Genomic DNA, 20896 nt, shown 5'->3' on the forward strand with positions numbered 1-20896 from the left:
AGCAACATTTTTTTTTTGAGAAAGCATCTTTTTTTCATTTCTTTTTTTTCCTTTTTGTTAATTTAAATTCCAGTTAGTTAACATACAGTGTAGTATTGATTTCAAGAGTAGAATTTAGTGATTCATTACTTACATATAACACCCACTGCTCATCTCAACAAGTGCCCTCCTTAATGCCCATCACCCATTTAGCCCACCCCCCTCCAGCAACCTTCAGTTTGTCCTATGTATTTAAGAGTCTAATGGTTTGCCTCTCTCTCTGTTTTTATCTTCTTTTTCCTTTTCCTTCCCTTCCCCTATATCTGTTGCAAACTTTTGATTTATAACTTTTATTTAAACTTTTATTTATAACTAAAATAACTTTTTATTTATAGTTTTTTTGTTATTTCCTACATAATTGATTTCCATTTTATTATTTCCTTCCTTATTGATTTTAAAACTTTTATTCTTTCTCTTAAATGTTGCCATTTTATGATGAAAGCTACTGAGTTCACTCTTAACCGCTTTACTTGCCTCCCACAGAGTTTGATGTTTTGTTTTGTTTTGTTAATTTTAGAGAGACAGCAAGACAGGGAAAGGGGAGGAAGGGCGGGTGGAGAGAGAGAGAGAGAGAGAGAGAGAGAGAGAGAGAAAGAAAGAGGGAGAGGGAGAATCTTAGGCAGTCTCAGAGCGGAGCCCAATGCAGGGCTTGATCCCTCAACCGTCGGATCATGACCTGAGCCGAAATCACGAGTAGATCACTCAACCAGCTGAGCCACCCAGGCACCCCAGATGTTTTGTGTTTTTCTTGTCATTCAGCTAAAAAATATTTTCTAACTTCTCTAGTGATTTCTTTTTAAATTTTATTGACTTCTCTTCCTCCTGATACTTCTCTCCTCTTTGTAGTAGCTGTTGTACAAGTTAAAATATGTGTTTTTAACTAAACCAGTTGGCCAAGAATTAGTATTAAAACATTTCAATATGATGTACAATCCTTACTACAGTGTGCTTCCACTTGTCCCCTTTGTGCTACAGTTTTCATAATTTTATTTCTGTGTGTGTTATAAAACTCACGCTACATCATTATTATTTTTGCTTTAAAAGGTTGTCCTTTAAAGAAAATTTAAAGAAATAAGATGGAATACGTATGTATTCACATTTTTACCATTTCCAATGTTTTTCTTTCTTTGTGTAGATATGATCTTATGTCTGGTGTCATTTCCTTCAGTCCAAAGTACATCCTTTAAAAGTATGCTGAGAATTCTCTTAGCATATATTTTTCTGGACAAGTCCTTCCTTCACTATTATTGGTGAAGGATATTTTCACTGGATATAAAATTATAGTTGGCAGCTTTTGTTCTCTCAGCACATTAAAAATGTGATCTCGGGGCGCCTGGGTGGCTCAGTCGGTTAAGCGGCCGACTTCAGCTCAGGTCACGATCTCGCGGTCCGTGAGTTCGAGCCCCGCGTCAGGCTCTGGGCTGATGGCTCAGAGCCTGGAGCCTGCTTCCGATTCTGTGTCTCCCTCTCTCTCTGCCCCTCCCCCGTTCATGCTCTGTCTCTCTCTGTCTCAAAAATAAATAAAACGTTAAAAAAAAAAAAAAATTAAAAAAAAAAAAATGTGATCTCAATTGTCTTCTGAATTTCATAGTTTCTAATGAGAATTTTTATCTTCATTCCTCTGTGCATAATGAATCATCACTTCTCAGACTGCTTCTAAGGTTTTCCCTTTATCACTGGTTTTTAGTAATTTGATGATGATGTGCCCAAATATGGTTTTCTTTGTACTTACTCTGCTTGGGTTTTTTAATTTGTTATTATTCTTGGATCTGTCCAGTAATATTTTTCATCAAATTTGGAAAATTTTGGGGGCTCCTGGGTGGCTCAGTTGGTTAAGCATCCAACTTTGGCTCAGGTCACGATCTCACAGTCTGTGAGTTCCAGCCCCGTGTCAGGCTCTGTGCTGACAGCTCAGAGCCTGGACCCTGCTTCAGATTCTGTGTCTCCCTCTCTCTCTGCCCCCCACCCCCATCTCACACTCTGTCTCTTTCTCTCTCAAAAATAAACATTTTAAAAAGTGGTAAATTTTTAGCCATTATCATAACTTCAAATAATTATTTTTGCCTGAATAATTCTTCTCTCCTTCTCTCCCTCTGTAATGCCAGTTGAATATTAGACCACAGGTCACTGAGACTGTTTATTGCTTGTTTCAGTTTTTTGTTTTTTAATATTCTTTATTCTTTAGAGCAGTGTTAAGTTTATAGAAAATTGAGCAGCCAGTATAGAAAGTTTTCATATACCCCCTGCCTCCTCACAGTTGCCCCTATTATTAGTACCTTTCATTAGTGTGATAATAAATAACCATTACAAAACAATGTATAGATGTGAAAATATATGTATAACTTTCCTTTTCTCCAGTTTCTCTATATACTTTATTTCTCTGATAGCTGATTTTCTGTGTTATAATTAAAAGATATATCAATGTGTAGGTTTGGTCACCCTACAAATAACAGTTTATTTAATATATGTTTCACTGATGATGTTTTCCTTAGTAGAAATGTCATATTAACATACATAAAAGAGTTTGTTTCATTGATGCTAATATAGCTCATTTTTTAATATTATGTTTGTTTTTTAAAAGTATTTTTATTTTTCTGTTTTTTACTCATAAGCACCTATGTACATGTATATACATGTTTCTTATGACAGATTTATTGTGCTTTAATTCTCAGAAGTTGTATTATTCTTGAGCCATTGGCATTACTTGCCAAATTCAGGTTTTGTTTTTATCCTTTCCAGGCCCAGCTTCAAAGGGAAAAAGAGCAAGAGCATATGAAGCTGCAAGCAAAACTTGAAAAGCTAGATGTCTTAGAAAAAGAATGTTTTAAACTTACAGCAACTCAGAAAACTGCTGAGGTAAGCTTCCATTTGTTTCTTTGAAGGGATGATGCCAGGAATAAATCTTTAGTATTAAGCATTATTGGCCTTATGTGTGAATATACAGTAAATCTGATTTATAAAACTTCTTTAACAGCTCTTAGTAATCCAGATATGATTTTCTGCCTGTGGAGATAAAAAGTTAATGCATTCTGTCATGGCATGAATGAGCTTGCCTTTTGATATAAAATTGTAATTTGGGCTTCTTCTGAAATGGCAGAACATTTTCATTAGTCAGATAATTTGCCTAAAGGATATTGAAAAGATTGACTTTCACCACTTACAGTCAAGTCTATCCTATATCCCATCCTGAAATGCCCTCTCCTTTCTCCACCCAAATTTTCTTCATTTCATAAGACCTTCTTCAGGTCCTGCTTGAGTTCTCCAATTCTCAGGAAGCTCTCCCTTTGAAATAGTACTGTCTTCACAGTCTGAACCATAGCATGGATATAAGATGAAATACATATGTATATTATATATAAAATACATATGTATATGTATGAGTGTATATATAGTCTGAGTCAAATTATATTCATTGTTTTGTTGTTTAATTGTTTCATGCCTATTACTTTTGTTTCCTTACATACAGTGTAAACTGTTAAATAACAAGGAACATATCTTATGCTTTTTTCATATTTTAAAAATTTAGTTATAACTGAAAAAAACATTATATTAGTTTCAGGTGTACAACCTAATGATGACCACAATAAGTCTAATTAATATCCCTCACCATACATTGTCACAAAATTGTTTTCTTTTTTTTTTAAGGTTTTATTTAAACTTCAGTTAGTTAACATACAGTGTAATATTAGTTTCAGGTATACAATATAGTGATTCTGCAATTCCATACATCAGCTGGTACTCATCACAACAAATGTATTCCTTAATCTCCATCACCTCCATCCCTCCCCCCATCTCCCTTCCGCTAACCATCAGTTTGTTCTCTATAGTTAAGAGTCTTTTTTTTTTTAATTTGTTTTATTTATTTTTTTAGAGAGAGAGAGAGTGCTAGCAGGGGAGGGGGTCAAAGAGAAAGAGAGAGAATCTTAAGCAGGCTCCATGCTCAGCTCGGAGCTTGTTATGGGGCTCGATCCCACAACCCTGGTATCACAACCTGAGCCAAAATCAAGAGTCGGGCGCTCAACCGACTGAGCCACCCAGGCTCCCCAAGAGCCTATTTTTTACTTTATCTCTCTTTTTTTTGTTGTTCATTTGTTTTATTTATTTATTTTTTAAAAATGTTTATTTATTTTGAAAGAGAGAGAGCAGGGGTGGGGCAGAGAGAGAGAATCTCAAGCAGGTTCCACACTGTCAATGCAGAGCCTGACACGGGGTTCATCTCACAAACCATAATATCATGACCTGAGCCGAAATCAAGAGTTGGATGCTTACCCAACTGAGCCACCCAGGCACCCGTTTTATTCCTTTAATTCCACATATGAGTGAAATCATACGGTATTTGTCCTTCTCTGACTTTTTTCACTTAGCATTATACTCTCTAGCTCCATCCACATCATTGCAAATGGCAAGATTTCATTCTTTTTTTATGGTTGAGTAATACTCCTGTGTGTGTGTGTGTGTGTGTGTGTGTGTGTATACACATGCCACATCTTCTTTATCCATTCATCAGTCGTGAACCCTTGGGCTGTTTCCATAATTTGGCTGTTATAGTAATGCTAGCTATAAACATAGCTAGCATATAGTAATGCTGCTATAAACATAGGGGTGCACATGTCCCTTTGAATTAATATTTTTGTATTCTTTGGTTAGATACCTAATAATGCAATTTCTGGGTAGTTCAATTTTTAACTTTTTTTTTTAAATTTTTTTAATGTTTATTTTTGAGAGAGAAAGTGACAAAATGCGAGCAGGGGAGGGGCAGAGAGTGAGAGAGACACAGAATCCAAAGCAGGCTCCAGGCTCTGAGCAGTCAGCACAGAGCCCTACTTGTGGCTCAAACCCATGCACTGTGAGATCATGACCTGAGCCAAAGTCGGACGCTTAACCGACTGAGCCACCCAGGCACCCCTATTTTTAACTTTTTGAGGAAACTCCATACTGTTTTCCAGAGTGGTCACACCAGTTTGCATTCCCACCAACAGTGCGAGAGGGTTCCCCTTTCTCCACATTCTCACCAACACCTGTTGTTTCTTGTGTTGTTGATGTTAGCCATTCTGACAGGTATGAGGTGATATCTCATTGTAGTTTGGTTTGCATTTCCCTGATGATAAGTGATGTTGAGCATCTTTTCATGTGTCTTTGGTCATCTGGATATCTCCTTTGGAAGAATGTCTATTCATGTCTTCTACCCCTTTACTTGGATTATTCATTTTTGTGGTGTTGAGTTTTATAAGTTCTTTGTATATTTTGAATACTAACCCTTTATCAGATATGTCACTGGCAAATATTTTATCTCATTCTGTAGGTTGCCTTTTAGTTTTGTTGATTGTTTCCTTCACTGGACAAAAGCTTTTTATTATGATATATTCTATATATTATATTTATTATATGTCTTCCTATGAATTCCCTCTGCCAACAACTGCACCCTTATAATATGCACACAGTAGAAATTTATTGTGATTTGTCTATGTTTTGAATGAAACACTGAGACCCAAGCTATAATTGTTTGACCCTCTAGACCTCAGAAGTTTCATCATTACAATTTTGTTGCTGGAAGTTAATGTCTTTGCATGTACATTCTTTGCTTTCCCTTTGTTCCTCTTATATGTAATAGCAGATAAAGAAGCATAGGAAGGAAGCCAGGAAAAATCTTAGCATCTTTTGCCCTTTATTTTTCTTTCTTTCTGTTTAATTTGCTGAACTATTAAGAATTAAGACTCCAAAGACTATTTGGAAAAAGAACAAAGGATATTTGACTCTAGGTTTTATATAACAATCCCAGTTTTTTTTGTTCTTTTGCAGGGCAAGATTAAACATTTAGAAGAAAAACTTAAGGAAGAAGAACATCAGCGTAAGCTATTTCAGGACAAAGCCTCAGAAGTAAATAGAGCATTATATTATTTATCAAAATAAACCACAGATTATTTATTATACTTATTTTTCATTGTCTGAAGCCTATAATTTCTGCTTCATTGCTTGTTAGTTTTGTCTCTTTTTGCTATACTAATGAAATTCTTAGTAAGTCAGCCAGTATATTTATATACTTGGATGCACTGCCAAGAGAGGTCTTGTAGTCCTGAAATTTTGACATATATCTACAAAAGAATTCCTGATATATATTTTCAGTTGATTGGTATACGTGTATTAAGTAATGCATTCTCTCATAAACAGAAAATGGTTGTAATTATCAATAGACTTAGTGGCTTTCACATACAAAAAATAGTATTTGGAGTTTTCTTCCTCAGAAAGCATTTTTGTCTTTATAAACTGAGACTTGATTTCTCATTATAATGTCTTTGAAGAGCTTATTAAAAATCAGTTTTATAAAGCTTGTTCTTTAATATTGTAGCTTCAAACTGGACTTGAAATCAGTAGAATTTTAATGTCTTCAGTATCAAATAAAAAATGCTCCAAGGAGAAGAAGAAATCTTCAAAGGTAGGCAGATACTTTATTCTTATTTGCTAATGTCTATTTCTTTACTCTTCTAATATTTATATCTATCTATTTCCAAAAAGAATTTGAAGAGATTTATAATAAAAGGCATGCAATAATGCTATGAAATGTGTATTAAAACATAAGTTGAGTGATGATGGTTTTAGGTTTGAGGATAGAATATTCTGTAAAACCTAGGTTAAAGAAAGTATCCATAGTTGAGCACAAAACCTAGTTCCAAGCTTGCTCGACAATCAAAGCAAAAAGGAGCATGTAACGGTCAGTATATCTGTCTTTGTGAAATAACAATGAGCATTCCAGTTTTTCCAGAGAGACAGACATTTTCTAGTTCTAAACTCTTTTTTTTTTCAGTATGTACAACTTTATTGAAGAAAAATAAATCAGTTACTAGCAGAGCTATTAGTTGATTACTCATCCATTGACAGCTTGTATCATTTATTTAATGCTGTATTAAATGGTGTGTTGGAAGATAGATTAACAAATAGCTCCAAGTCTCCTAACAATTTAAATGAAAATTTAAAAATGTTTGAGACCCCATTTTGGAATACAAAGGGTATTTGGCTTGCAGTTTCCATTCTCTATAGAACAAGAGCATGTCATTCCTATATTAACATGCATAAAATACATCACATTTTCTGTTCTGCTGATGCCATAAATTAATACCATTTCTCCAGTCACATCAGTTTTTTTTAATGTTTATTTATTTTTGAGAGAGAGAGAGGCAGAGTGCAAGTGGGAGAGGGGCAGAGAGAGAGAGAAAGAGACACAGAATCTGAAACAGATTCCAGGCTCCCAGCTGTCAGCACAGAGCCCTACGCTGGGCTTGAACCCATGCACTGCAAGATCATGACCTGAGCTGAAGTCGGACCCTGAAGCAACAGAACCAACCTAGGCGCCCCCCCAGTCACATCATTTTTGAGCATAAAGTATCTCTAACAGTAGAAGTTTTAAAAAAAGAATGGGTACTTGAATAACGCTGCTTCCTTTGATGTGACAACCGAGCATCCACCTCCCTCCCGCTCAGGTGATTTCTTCAGTGTATTAGAGCAGTGCAGGATGGTTTTAGTCTCATAACCAAGTTAGAGTAAAGACACTGGCCACATAATATACATGCTCCTTTTTAAAAAAAACAATTCTGAATCTTGGGCAACTGTTCCCTTATAACTACTTTTTAGTTTCTAAAAGCAGTTGTTGTCCAAAGCTGGTCTTTGTCAGATGAGTATGCAAATGAATGGAGGGAGATAAACAAAAAATAACATTTTAAAAGATGAAGTCTGATAAGGGAGTAGCCAGCTAAGAAAATCAAAAAAGGAACAGTAATTCAAAGTTTATTCCGGCTATAATGCAGGCTATTCTGACTTTAAGGTAGCATCACATAGCATACTTCTGAGTCCATTTCCAGGATACTCTGTTGTACTTCTATTTTATAGATCCATGCAGTCTCTGGCACTAGGGTGTCATCTGGGTTTGGATCATATAGCAGGGAACAAATGGATAATTTAGAAATAATTAAAGCAGGAGATCACTGTGATCTTCGAATATCAAGGCAAATGCTACCAATCCTGTAATATTTGAAAAATACTGATTGATAAATTCTTCTTGTAAATGCAACCTTAGGTGGCTTCAAGGAAGAGTCTATAGGAAAACGAATTGTCAAAAAGAATACACTGCCTCAATATGGGCCATCATTAGGTCCCATAATTGTGGCTTGCTGATGAAACATATCTTCCCCAACTGGACCTGCAGAACACTGTGCTACAGGGTCATGGGCCAAATCACTCTTATTAATCCATTTCAGTCCCATAACTTGTGCTTTTGGTCTGGCCCCTCACTTTCTCAATGGGTGCTCAAAGACTGGACCAAAACTCTTGATTATCTAGGCACAGGGAAGGATTGTCTTTTTGTCTCACACTGGCTCTGCCAGACACAGGCACAGAGGGAGGGGCCAGGGCTTCCCTCAAGCTGCCCCTAGTACTAAACTCAGAGAAACGTATTCTGCAATACTTTATAAAAGTGGCACTAAATGACACAACAGATGATAACAATACAATAGATCCTGGAAGCAGTTTTATATAATCTAAGGTCACCAGAACCCATTTGTTAAAAGGACAGTAATAATTGTCTGTCAGTTCAGATCTTGGGAACACAGAAACTCCTCAGATTGGAAAAGTAGTAATTATACACAGTTGAAAACTTAGTACTATCAATAAATACAATAAAAAATCAGTGACAACTCTGCAGATGAAAATAAATCCCAATCTAAGCGAGGCCTTTAAGAATTCATAAGTGACACTGTTCTTAAGACTGAGAAAAAAAAAAGATGCCTACGTATCTTGCTACTTCTGATAAAGAATAAAAATACTTACATACTTATTTCGTCCAGCTCATCCTGCTTTGCTATCAGTGATTAAGCTGTAGTACATCTATAACATGAAATACTACACAGAAATAAAAAGAATGTGTTGATATTTGCTGGATCCTGTTGAAGGAGATTTGGATCGTTTTCAGTTTTTGACTATCACAAATAAAGCTGTTATGAACATTTGCATATAGGTTTTTGTGTGAACGTAGGTTTTAATTTTTCTGGGATAAATATCCAAGAGTATAATTGCCAGGTCATATGAGAAGTACATGTTTAGTTTTACAAGAAATTTCCAAATTATTTTCCAAAGTGGCTATATTATTTTGTATTCCTACAAGTGATGCATGAGTGATCTGGCTTCTCTGTATGTTTGCCAGCATTTGTTGTTGTCACTGTTCTCCATTTTGGCCATCCTGTTAGCTGTGTAGTGATATTTCATTGTAACTTGCATTTTCCTAATGGCTAATGTGTTGCAGATCTTTTCATGTATTTATTTGCCGTACATATGACCTTTTCAGCAAAATGTCTATCCATATTTTTTGCTTCTTTCTAATCAGATTGTTCACTGTTGAGTTTCGAAACTTCTTCATATCATAAACGTCTTAAAAAAAATTTTTTTTTTACTCTTTTTCCTTTGTTAATATTTAGAAAACTAAATGTTTAAAGAGAGGACCACATCAGCAAATTTATTCCAAGTTTGAATCACTGCCTATTATGGCTGAGAAGGTAAGAGAGGAAAAAATGAAGATACTTGTTCTGACACACTCCTGTTTTGTTGTAAGTGCTATTTAAATACCATGAGTCATTTAAAATTGTTCTCAGCTATTTCTTTTCCCCTAAAGTCTGCCAGTGCAGGCCATTCTGTGAATAGAAGTATGCAAAGCCTCCTGCAGATGATGCAACATTATGGGCCACATATCCTTCGGAAACCTACTGAAGTTACTGAGCTTAGATGTCTCTACAAGCCTACTAGAACAAGTGCCCAGTGTAAAGCTGAACCTTCTGACTCAAAAAATTCCCTTTCTATTTGTGACAATTTGTCTGAACTTTTGATGGCAATGCAAGGTGAACTGGACCAAATGAGTATGTAAGTATTTTTATTCTTTATCAGAAGAAGTAGCAAGATATGTAGGCATCTTTTTTCTTCTCAGTCTTAAGAACAATGCCACTTATGAATTCTTTACCTTTTTTTAAACTTAAAAAAAATTGTTTTAATGTTTATTTTTGAGAGAGAGAGACAGAGCACAGAGGGGCAGAGAGAGAGGGATACACAGAATCCAAAGCAGGCTCCAGGCCCTGAGCTGTCAGCACAGAGCCTGATACGGGGCTTGAACTCACGAACCATGAGATCCTGACCTGAGCTGAAGTCAGACGCTTAACTGACTGAGCCACCCAGGCACCCCTGCCACTTATAAATTCTTAAAGGCCTCACTTAGATTGGGACTTACTTTCATCTGCAGAGTTGCCACTGATTTTTCATTGTATTTACTGATAGTATTTAAATTTTCAACTGTGTATAATTACTGCTTTTCCAATCTAAGGAGTTTCTGTGTTCCCAAGATCTGAACTTATAGACAATTATTACTGTCCTAACAAATGGGGTCAGGTGACCTTAAATTATAACTCACAAATGATTTTATAAGAAAGATTCTCCTTTTGCTTTTTATAATCTTTTTAATTAAGTGGCATTTCATTAGACAAGTAGGAAAGCAGTTTCTTGTTTTAAACTCTGTCTGGTCTGCATTATAAGTTTTGAAGCATCCATAGTAAACAAGATTCTGTATAGGATACATATTTTAAGCCCCAAGTTTAAATATATATTCAACAAAAATCCCAGACAATACGAGATTTGGGTAGCCAGCTAGTTGAAATAAGACCTCTGTAGAAGATATAACTAGTTCTCTTGACAGTAGTAGGCAATCACCAAATCTAGGGATTTCTCAGGCAAATACTTTTATAGCTGTAATTCTTCCTAAACACCCTCTATTAAGAATTCCAAAGTTAGAACTAAAGAGAATCCTTTAATACTTTTAGCTAAGGACATCAGAATGTTTTATTACATTTAGCTATTAGTATCAAAAATTTGGACTTTATTCTAAGGTTCTTTAAGACCCTAAGTCTAGGATATTTCTAAATTTATCTAATCTCAAATCACAAGAGCCTTTTATATTTACTGTAGATTTAATTAGATAACCCTACATAAAGAGACTGTCTTTGAAGATTAATATTTAACTGGCAAAAATTTATGATTGAACAGAATATTGTTTAATTATACCAAAGACATATAACATATAAACCATAATAGTACTTGATATTTGCTTTTCTTTCATAGGGAGCACGAAGAACTACTAAATCAAATGAAGGAGACTGAAAGTCATTCAGTCTGTGAAGACATAGAATGTGAACTAGAGCATTTAGTCAAGAAAATGGAAATGAAAGGAGAACAAATTTCCAAACTGATGAAGCATCAAGATAATGTAAGAAGGCTTTAGTTAAAGATTTTAATAAAAAGATAACATATTTGGAGTCAATGTTATATCTCTGCATGATCTTTCAAATTTGAGATCTGTATATGTGGTTTAGTGAAAAGATGACAGATAGAAATTAGGCCTATTATAGAGCCATCTGTCCCATTGGAATAACATGGCCTCCTACATAACTCTCCAAGATAATTGTAAAGTAAGGGGAACAAGAATGTTTAGTTATGTATTCAGAAATGACCTTGGGAAAATTTTGAGGGAGGCTAAGTTTGCTTTGCAGCCCTCCTGGTTACCCTTTTAACATTCTTGCCCTTTATTTTTCCTGCCCCTAATGCTTTAATGAAGACTCTTATGTTGACAGGTCTCTGTTTCAGTACCCATACATAACCTGGCTCCGCAAGCAGTACTCTAATGCTAAAACCATTGTTTGTACTTTCCCAGAACAAGTTAGGCTGTGTTCCATTCCCTGGGGGCCTATGCTTAACTAGCTATAGTGTGGTGGTAAGGGGGACTCTGTCCTTGCATGCAAATGCTTAATAACTAAGAATGGCATAGCAATTTTAATATTTCAACAGAAGAATCATGGAATATGATAATATTTTATCCCAAGACAGTGACTCCATAGGTTGGATTATTAGCACTATTACCCTGCTGGAGCAGAAGGCAGAAGTCTTTCCAGGAACCCTCAAATCACATCATGTAGCTATCTGCCTATATAGAATAGTCAGCATTCATATAAGTTGGTGATATATTAACCTCACAACTCAGCCTTCCCCGCTTTTATAGGAAAGTGATAAAGGATTCAGAATTTTACTGCCTTTATTCTTCTATGACCAATAAAGAGAAAAAGAGGAAATGAAACTTTTAAAGCAAATATCTTCATTTTACTGGCTTTTAAAGCTATAGTAAGTAAATTTTTTTGTATGATTGTGTTAGGGTGAAGATTATAAAACATACACTTTCTTAGAATTGCATAGGAGAAATTTGAAGGGAATACAAAAATAGTCATATTTTTAACATACATAAATTAAATTTTGAAAAATATTATTTCTACTCCATAATAGCTATAGCAGTATAAATTTTCAAGCATTTTATCATGATAAATTTAATTTCTGAAATTTAAATGGCCTTGGACACATACTAGGTTCTTAGCCAATATCTGGATCAGATCTACAAATTAGGCCCATGCATAAGTGAAATAGACTAGGTAATGGACTGGGTTTGGCAGAAATAGGTTTTGGCTAGTTGATAGGTTTTGTTTCATTTAATTCCATCAACTGTTACCAGATACCACCCAATGAGACATCTTTTAACTGGCATTCAGTAATACTTTAAATTCAGGAATACTTTCAAGTAAAATATGTATATGTACATTCAACTCTATAAATTCAGTGCTCATTCCTGAAAGGTCTTTTTCTCTTGTCTCTGTTCTCCAGTTTTTACTCGTTTCATATCCCTTATAAATCTTCCTTGCAGCTTCTCACTGATCTTCTCAGTCCACATTGATCTTGTCCTACTTTGGCCTTCTCAAATAAACACCTTTTGTCCCACTCAGAGTTATCCCAGCCTGAATTATTCTCTACTTGTCACATATATGCTTTTCTTTCACTAATAAGAGCTATAAGCTTTTTGAGAGCAAGGTTTGTTTTATTCATTATATTTCTACCTAACTGGCATAGTGTTAGGCATATGATAGGTATTCAGTAAAGACCTAATGAACTTTTTAATTTCATGTAACCTTTAAACCGTCAATCCAATCCATTTTAGGGTATATTTTTTATATCTTTTTTTACTAAAATGTTAGATTTTTTTCTCTCCAGGTCCGTAAACTGCAGCAAAAAATTCAAAACTCAAAGATGAGTGAAGCTTCAGGTATTCAGCGAGAAGATAGCAGCCCTAAAGGATCAAAGAACATAAAAAATAGCCCCAGAAAATGTTTGCTAACTAACTCTCTTCAGAAGAACAGCAACTTTCATCCAGTACGAGTCCATAATCTTCAAATGAAATTGCGAAGAGATGATATCATGTGGGAACAGTAATAACACAATAGTAAAACTATCACCTTACATGAACTCTTGTCAATGAGATCTTGAATTGTCTAAAGTGGTTTTAATTTAATATACCTTATGAAATTTTGAATTATGTTTCTAGTCCTTATAAAGTGTCAAGTTGTAATATTTTTAAATTAATGCGTAACAACCTCCTAAGAGTCCCAAATAATAAATGACTGCGTTTTTGTTTCTCTGACTGAAATACCTAATCTCTCCATGTTTTAGACACATTGCTCATTTTGCAGACCTCTTTAGCTAAATATAAGAAATTATACTGGATTGATGGTATTTAAAATTAAGTGAAATTTGAGATACAAGTACCATTCCACTTTTTTATTTAGTAGGCTTATAACCTTAAGAACCAATATAAAATGAACAGAGTAAGGAAAGGTCTTTTACCTTTCCTGGTGCTCCTTCCCTATCTTATTTTATGAGCTATGAAATGTTTTTCTTTTTTGTAAATGGAAGAGCCCTGTAAAGAAGCCTTTAGCCCAAGTTTTTATGTGACAATTATAAATAGGAACTCATGGTTACTTAATTTTTAGATGTCAATAACTTAACTGCAGAAGCCGTTTTCTGCAATTACTATTCTCTTTTACAAATCCAGTGCTGCTTTTTAACACCAGTGATCTATTTATCTTATTCCTTTATCACTAAAACTTTTGATGAGTTTTAGTCTTTGCATTATGTATAATATTCATCAGTATAAATTGAGAATGTAAATTTCCAGGACCCACTTTTATAGGAAAGTACAGGAAAATGAAATTGGATGTTTTATTACCTTATCCAGTAACAATTCAGAGAAATATGATCTTTTTTTTATATATTTTTAAGTCAGTGATGTCATAAGCAATGTCTTTGTATATGTATGCTTTATAATAAATTTACACTTGTTGACCTATCTTTCCAGAAACCTATGGAAACTATTATGACTCTTGAACTTTTTTGTTTTTTTCACTGAAATCCTTTGGGCCAACTAGAGAACTGAAGTCATCAGCTGAAGTAGAAATAGAAGACTGACAGAAAAGGCATAATAGAAAGGAGAAACTCAGAAGCTAGGGTAGCAGTTTAAGAGATGGTGATTCCAAAGGGTCAGAATTGATGGTACATTTATCTACAGCTGGGGGAATGATCAAGCTATAGGTATGAAAGAATTTTCAGGTCAAGATCTTGGGGAGCTAGGAAAAGCAATTATGTTAAAGACAGTCCTCCTAAGAAATTCCCTAAAAGTGTGTGTGTGTTGCGGGGGCGGGGGGAAGGTGGTAATTGTAGATCTCTGGTGAGGGAAGAAGAAAACTGATTCATTCTCACTGAGAGCAGAGGTGCTAAGTTAGAAGAACTTTCCAAACCTGAAGTGCAAAAATGACTGAAAATGGGCAGATGGATACTTGAAATTATCCTTGAAAGTGACTAATGATGGAGATGAAAGGTTGTCTCTGGTTTAAATACTGCATGTGTCCTTCACCCACTCTTATTCCCTCTCCCTCTGCAGCTTCTTCAGCCCCAGAGACGTTCCACAGAGTGCTTCATCTAAATTCATTTTCATCACCTTACCTACTTTTCAACTTTGCCTTTCCTCCTTGAGAATGTGAGTGCTGTAGTTTAAACTTAGCAAAAAACTCACCAGGGCCGTAATGCAGCCCTGTCTCTTTCTGTGTCTTTGTTTTCCATGCACTTAGGAAAGTGGCTGACTACACTTAGATTATCAGTAGTGAAGTCATCACTTGTGAAACTGTATTGGTAAAACAAAAACAAAGTCATTCTAGGAACACTTGAATATTTTAGTTAAGAATTGAGAATTTTCTTGGAAAATCAATGTAGCATAGAAGAAAAACCATAAGATTTCAGAATTAGAAGACTTGGGTTCAAATTGTGACTCCACCATTTAGTAGTTTGAACAATCAAATAACTTTTCAGGGCCTCCATTTCTTACTTGTAAAGTAGGGATTGTATTGCTACCTAACTCACAGCGTTGTTGTGAGGAATAAATGGAAGTAACGTGTCATAGAAACCACCCAGCAGAGGGTTGGCATTGAGTAAAAACTCAATAAATGTTAAATCTGACTGCCCTGCCCCACCAAAAATTGTCAGACAACCTGAGTTTGCATGTGTTAAAGCCTGAAAGCGAGAGCCAAAACGTATTCTTTGTAAAAGTGGGAATATTCTAATTACTTGGGGTTTTTTTTTCTTCTTCTTTTCTGTGTCTGAGAGGAAATTGTTCTGGCTTATTCCCTAGCTCAGGTTTCTAGTGAGAGTGGGTAAAGAATATAATCTTACCATGGTGTAGAAATACATAATCACACATGGCAACTTGATTTGGAATCTGTTTTGGTTGTTGGGTGACATTATGGAGAAACACTAAAGAATTGTCTCTTGTTGCTCCGTCACAGCTACTGAACTAGAAATGTGTCCTGCTCACAGACTGCGGCTTACCAGAGCCTTTGACTCCTCAGGGGTGGAGCAAATGATTTCCTTCTTGGACAAGGGCAATCTGTGGCCAGTGTACAAGAGTTGCCATGGCAACCCTGCAGCTGCGCTCTGCCTAGCAGAGACTCGGTAGGATATCGTGGATTTTGTTCACTTAAGTGAAAAACAGGTTTGTTTGTTTTTTATTTAATCAGAAATTGAAAAAAATGAAATTGGAACTGTCTAGCCAAGACAGGTCTCAACTTCGATGAAACTGTGAAACTAGAAAGTGAGTGTTTAAAACAGCAGGTATTGTGAATATTCTAATTCTGGAAATAGCAGTTCCTGGAATCTTGAGTTAACTGTACTTGTATGGGTCATTGGCAGCCTAGCCATTTTTATTGGGTATTAGCTGAATATAGAGGGGTTGAAGGGACATGCTCATTTTTCAGCAGTATAAGATAAAAGGAGATACTTAAAATAGGGAGCTAGCTAGTGGTGGTGGTGTACTTAAAAGTTGTTTTTGAGGGATGCCTGGGTGGCTCAGTCAGTTAAGCATCCAACTCTTGATTTTGGCCCATGTCATGATCTCAGGGTCATGACATCAAGCCCCAGGGTGGGGCCTGCTTAAGATTCTCTCTCTCTCCCTTTGCTTTTCAGCTGCTCATGCACACTAGTGCACATTCTCTCTCTCTCTCTCTCTCTCTCTCTCTCTCTCAAAAAAAGTTGTTTTTGAGATTTTTATATAGCCTTTTTACTTTAAAAATACAACTATACAGGGGCGCCTGGGTGGCTCAGTCGGTTAAACTTCCGACTTGGCTCAGGTCATGATCTCGCGGTTTGTGAGTTCGAGCCCCACGTTGGGCTCTGTGCTGACAGCTCCGAGCCTGGAGCCTGCTTCAGATTCTGTGTCTCCGTCTCTCTCTGCCCCTCCCCCACTTGTGCTCTGTCTCTCTCTATCAAAAATAAATAAAATGTAAAAAAAAAAAAAATATTTAAAAAAATATAACAATACAACTAAAAAATTACAACTTTTAACTATAAAGGAGTAGTCTTAATCTGTAACAGGACATCAAAAAATTAAATTAAAATTTGATTGCAATGTGGTGAGAATCAAACTAAGGGGGAAAGTCTAGTTGGTTATGCACAGTGGAAGGACTGCTCACCGTGGCCAAAAATGTGCCAGCTGCCATTGTTGGTGTAGAGTAAATAGTGAAACTCCTAATGGGGTTTCCTGGAACTCTATTCAGCTGTAACTAAAGCTGTCTGCACTGAGAACATTTAATTGTATGTGAAGTTTAGATAACTAAGCTGACTCCCAGATGTATAATAAGACAAAACTCTCTACGGCATAATAGCATCTGTGAGGGGGAAAAAAAAAACTCATTATGGGTTCCATGGCACCTTTTGATGAAATGAAGATAAAATTATATTGGCTGTCATTGATGTAAAACTAAATTTACTTCTTGGTAATTGAATATACTTGGCCAATGCTTCAGCCTTTTTCTTCACAATCTATATGCTTATTTTCATGTAACTTCTTTAATTCCTTTTTCATATTTTGTTATGTAAGGAGAATTAGTCATAACAAAATTGTAAAGTTTAAAGTTTTAAAATATTGTCTAGGTCAGAGGTTTTTTTTGTTTTTTTTTTTTTTTATTGTAGTTGTGAATCATTTGAAGAATCAGGTGGATTTTTTTTTTTCCTGGTAGAATTTTTGGGAGTGTTCTCCTTATTGGGATAGAGTCATTGAATTCTCATTTGGTGCAAGATCCTGCTAGATGCCATAGGCAATTATTAGAACTATAAATTAGCACACCCCAATTCAGGGGTTTATTTTTTAAAGAAATAGAAGTTTATCTTTTACTATGAAGAAGTTTATTTTTTTACTATGTATGTATGGTTCATTGTGTACCTATGTGCTTTGATAGTTTCAGCAGAAAATAATAGAGAAGCAAATTGTTACTTAATGCTCTAAAGCAGTTTTGTGACAATATAGGTCTTGTTAATGACCAGTTCAGCAGTCCGCAGTGTTGGGAGACTGAATCCAATGTGCTTGGAGGAGGAACATTGGGAATTATGAGTTAGCTGTCAAAAAAGATACATAAGTGATGAATCACTGAATTCTACTCCTGAAATCATTATTACACTATATGTTAACCAACCTGGATTTAAATAAAATTTGAAAAATTTTTTAAAGATAAAAAGTTCTGTGACATAATCATTTTTCTGGAATAATCTTTTAAAATAAGGGTGAATTTATCCATCGTACTCTCTGCCTAGATTTTTCCTGCATAGATATTGCTTGTCTAGCCTTACCTCATTCTTCAGGTCTCAATTTACTGCTTCCTCTAGGAAGCTCTCTTTAAATCTCCCCTTAATAACCCCCCCCCACCCCCGCCTTCTCCCAAATCTGGCTCAGCTGCCTCTTCTTGGTATTTCTCCTTTGTTTGCACTTAGTATACTTTCTTGTTATCGTTTATTTGTTTGTCTTTCCCATAGACTGAAATCTCCCTAAGGGCATGATCCTGCCTTGCTTACCACTGTAGCCCAGCACTTGGCACAATACCTAGCCCATAAGTAGACCTCTCAATAAATATTTGATAATTGCTTGTCATGAAACTTAGTTAACCTTCTTTGATGGTCTCATCAGAGTAAGCATAATGGGTCAGGTACTGCTGTTTTAGACACCAGTTCAATTGTGCTGCTGTTTCATCTTTCAAGGATATGTGACCAAGTTTTACATAACCATTGGTTAAAATATTCCAGTATTTTGTTGTTTGTTTGGGTGTACAGACAACAGGCACTCAGAATCATGCTTTCTTTGATTTTATAATGCTAAGAGGAAGAGATTAGAGAACAAAGGTAGTTCTTTATTTGTGTATTGGTGTGTTGGACATGTTCATTCAGGAAGTAGTTACTGATCTCTACTCAAGTATTTGTTGATCTCCAGGATACTGTGCTAGATGCTATGGGAGATTCAAAGACACATTATACATGAATTCTCTCTTCACGTTGCTTAAAGTCTGATAGAGGAGACTGTACAGAAATATAACAGAAGGAAGAAAACAATAGTTGACATAGAGGTATAATGACCATCCCAGAGAAGATGCTTAAATATTTGTCTACTAAATTTCTCATCTATTGATAGATAAAGTTGGCCTATTTGTATTTCTTCATTTTTTTTCTTGATATATATAGCTTTCATTTGCTTTTTCACCTCATGGCAGTATTGGACTAGGATTCTTAATTCTTGTTGATTGAAGATACTAGTTCACTTAATATAAATTTCAAAGATGTATTGTCTACATAACCATGTATCAAGACACGAGTAGAAAAAATAGGTATGAAACACTGAAGTAAAATAAGGGAGTAGAGAATAAAGAAGGTAAAAAAAAATCAAGCAATAATGACTGAGACTAAAACAGAAAAGTAATAGTTTTTGACTTGCACAGAATTATGCAAATGATTACCACTCACTTTTCTTATGAATTTAAGCCACTCAATTCCTTCACACTTCAGCTTCCCCATAGGTTGGACCAAGTCAGTGTTTTTCAAACTGCAGGTCCTATCCTACTAATGGATTGTGAAATCCATTTAGTGGGTCACTATGAACACTTTTTAAATGATATTAGAATAGCATTGAAAATATCAGGGTACATCACACACAGAGAAGGTCGTCAATATTTTTGTGAAACTCTGTGAGTACTGGATAATAATTTAAAATGTAGTCCTAAATGTTATTTAAGGAAGAAGAAGTTGGCTCTTAATAAATCTTTAAAAGGAATGTATTTGAAAGATGTGGAGGAAAGATAGCCAGTTTAAATTAGGAATACTCCCAAATATCCCTTATGGTTTATGGCAATCTACTATTTATCCCAGAAATACTATTACAGATGTGTTTTCTATATTTTACAGATAGATGTCCTGTTTTAACACCATTACATTTACTGGCCTATAGAACACTCTTTTCAAATACTAACCAACCTATATTAGAGAAATGTCACTTTTCTAATGTGGGCCCAAATAAATATATTCAAAGTGAATCCCTTAACAAATGACCTCATTATTCTTCATCCATTGTTTCTATCTAGTCACTGCTTCTGTGCAGTCTAGCAAAGCATGGGTCCTATGGGTAGGAAAGAAATTTGTTCTGCAGGTGCTTAAGACATTTTGTTTTGTGTGTGCATGTGTGTGTGTGTGTGTGTGTAATTTTAATTTCAATTTTTTTTTAATTTTTAACTTTTAAAATTTTTTTGAGAGATAGGGTATGCATGTACATGTGGGAGAGGGACAGAGGAAGAGAGGGAGAGAGAATCCCAAGCAGGTTCCATGCCCAACGCAGAGCCATGAGATCATGACCTGAACTGAAATCAAGAGTCGGACACTTAGCCAACTGAGCCACCCAGGCACCTCTGGGTAGTTTTTAAATTCATAAAGATACGAGATTTATGAGAGAAAAACTGTGTGCATGTCAAATCTGAACATCAACATTCAACAGCACTGAAAAAATTAAAAATTGATATACTATCAATGTGGTGCTCTTTAAAGTTATGTCATTTTACTGAGCGTTAGACCTGATAGAATATTTTTAAATGAGTGAGTGGGTGAAATATATAAATACCTTACCTGGAGGGGCGCCTGGGTGGCTCGGTCGGTTAAGCATCCAACTTCGGCTCAGGTGATGATCTCACAGTTTGTGAGTTCGAGTCCCACATCAGGCTCTACGCCGACAGCTCAGAGCCTGGAGCCTGCTTCAGATTCTGTCTGTCTGTCTGTCTCTCTCTCTGTCTCTCTCTGCCCTTCCCCTGCTTGCACTCTGTCTCTCTCTCTCCCTCAAAATAAATAAACACTAAAAAATTTAAAAAAAAGAAACCTTACCTGGAAAATAGCTTCATTAAATAAAGTACTACTAAGAGGCTGTATTTCTGTGACTTTTGATATCCTCTTCAATGTATTTCTTTGTAGCCATATCAGCTCTGGGTTATGGTTAGAACATAGGGAGAAACGCCATAGGGAAGTGAACACTGGAATGATGTTCATTATAATGGGATTCTACCTACTTGTAAAAGTTTATTCATTACAAATTATTAAAGTTGCTTAAATA

General features: G+C 35.5%; 2 protein-coding genes and 1 pseudogene across 8 annotated transcripts in view; 2 read left to right on the forward strand and 1 right to left on the reverse strand.

Moving 5' to 3' along the window:
* The window catches only part of CEP57L1 (centrosomal protein 57 like 1), a 76653-nt gene extending 63074 nt beyond the window's left edge, over window positions 1-13579 (forward strand). For all 7 annotated transcript variants that reach the window (XM_042986951.1, XM_042986956.1, XM_042986950.1 and 4 more), the window contains 7 exons: window positions 2779-2895; window positions 5839-5916; window positions 6386-6472; window positions 9501-9578; window positions 9695-9939; window positions 11185-11329; window positions 13153-13579. In XM_042986951.1, the coding sequence (XP_042842885.1) occupies window positions 2779-2895; window positions 5839-5916; window positions 6386-6472; window positions 9501-9578; window positions 9695-9939; window positions 11185-11329; window positions 13153-13371 (969 nt within the window). In that variant the 3' untranslated portion in view covers window positions 13372-13579. The remainder of the gene's footprint in view (window positions 1-2778; window positions 2896-5838; window positions 5917-6385; window positions 6473-9500; window positions 9579-9694; window positions 9940-11184; window positions 11330-13152) is intronic.
* On the reverse strand, window positions 7862-8294 carry LOC102963078 (annotated as a pseudogene).
* A 770-nt stretch (window positions 13580-14349) lies between the features above and the next one.
* The window catches only part of LOC102962797, a 178914-nt gene continuing 172367 nt past the window's right edge, over window positions 14350-20896 (forward strand). The window contains exons 1-2 of the mRNA XM_007078743.3: window positions 14350-14971; window positions 15774-15979. The gene's annotated coding sequence lies outside the window, so the exon portion shown is untranslated. The remainder of the gene's footprint in view (window positions 14972-15773; window positions 15980-20896) is intronic.

Source organism: Panthera tigris, chromosome B2 (assembly GCF_018350195.1).
Source record: "Panthera tigris isolate Pti1 chromosome B2, P.tigris_Pti1_mat1.1, whole genome shotgun sequence".
Lineage (NCBI taxonomy): Eukaryota > Metazoa > Chordata > Mammalia > Carnivora > Felidae > Panthera > Panthera tigris.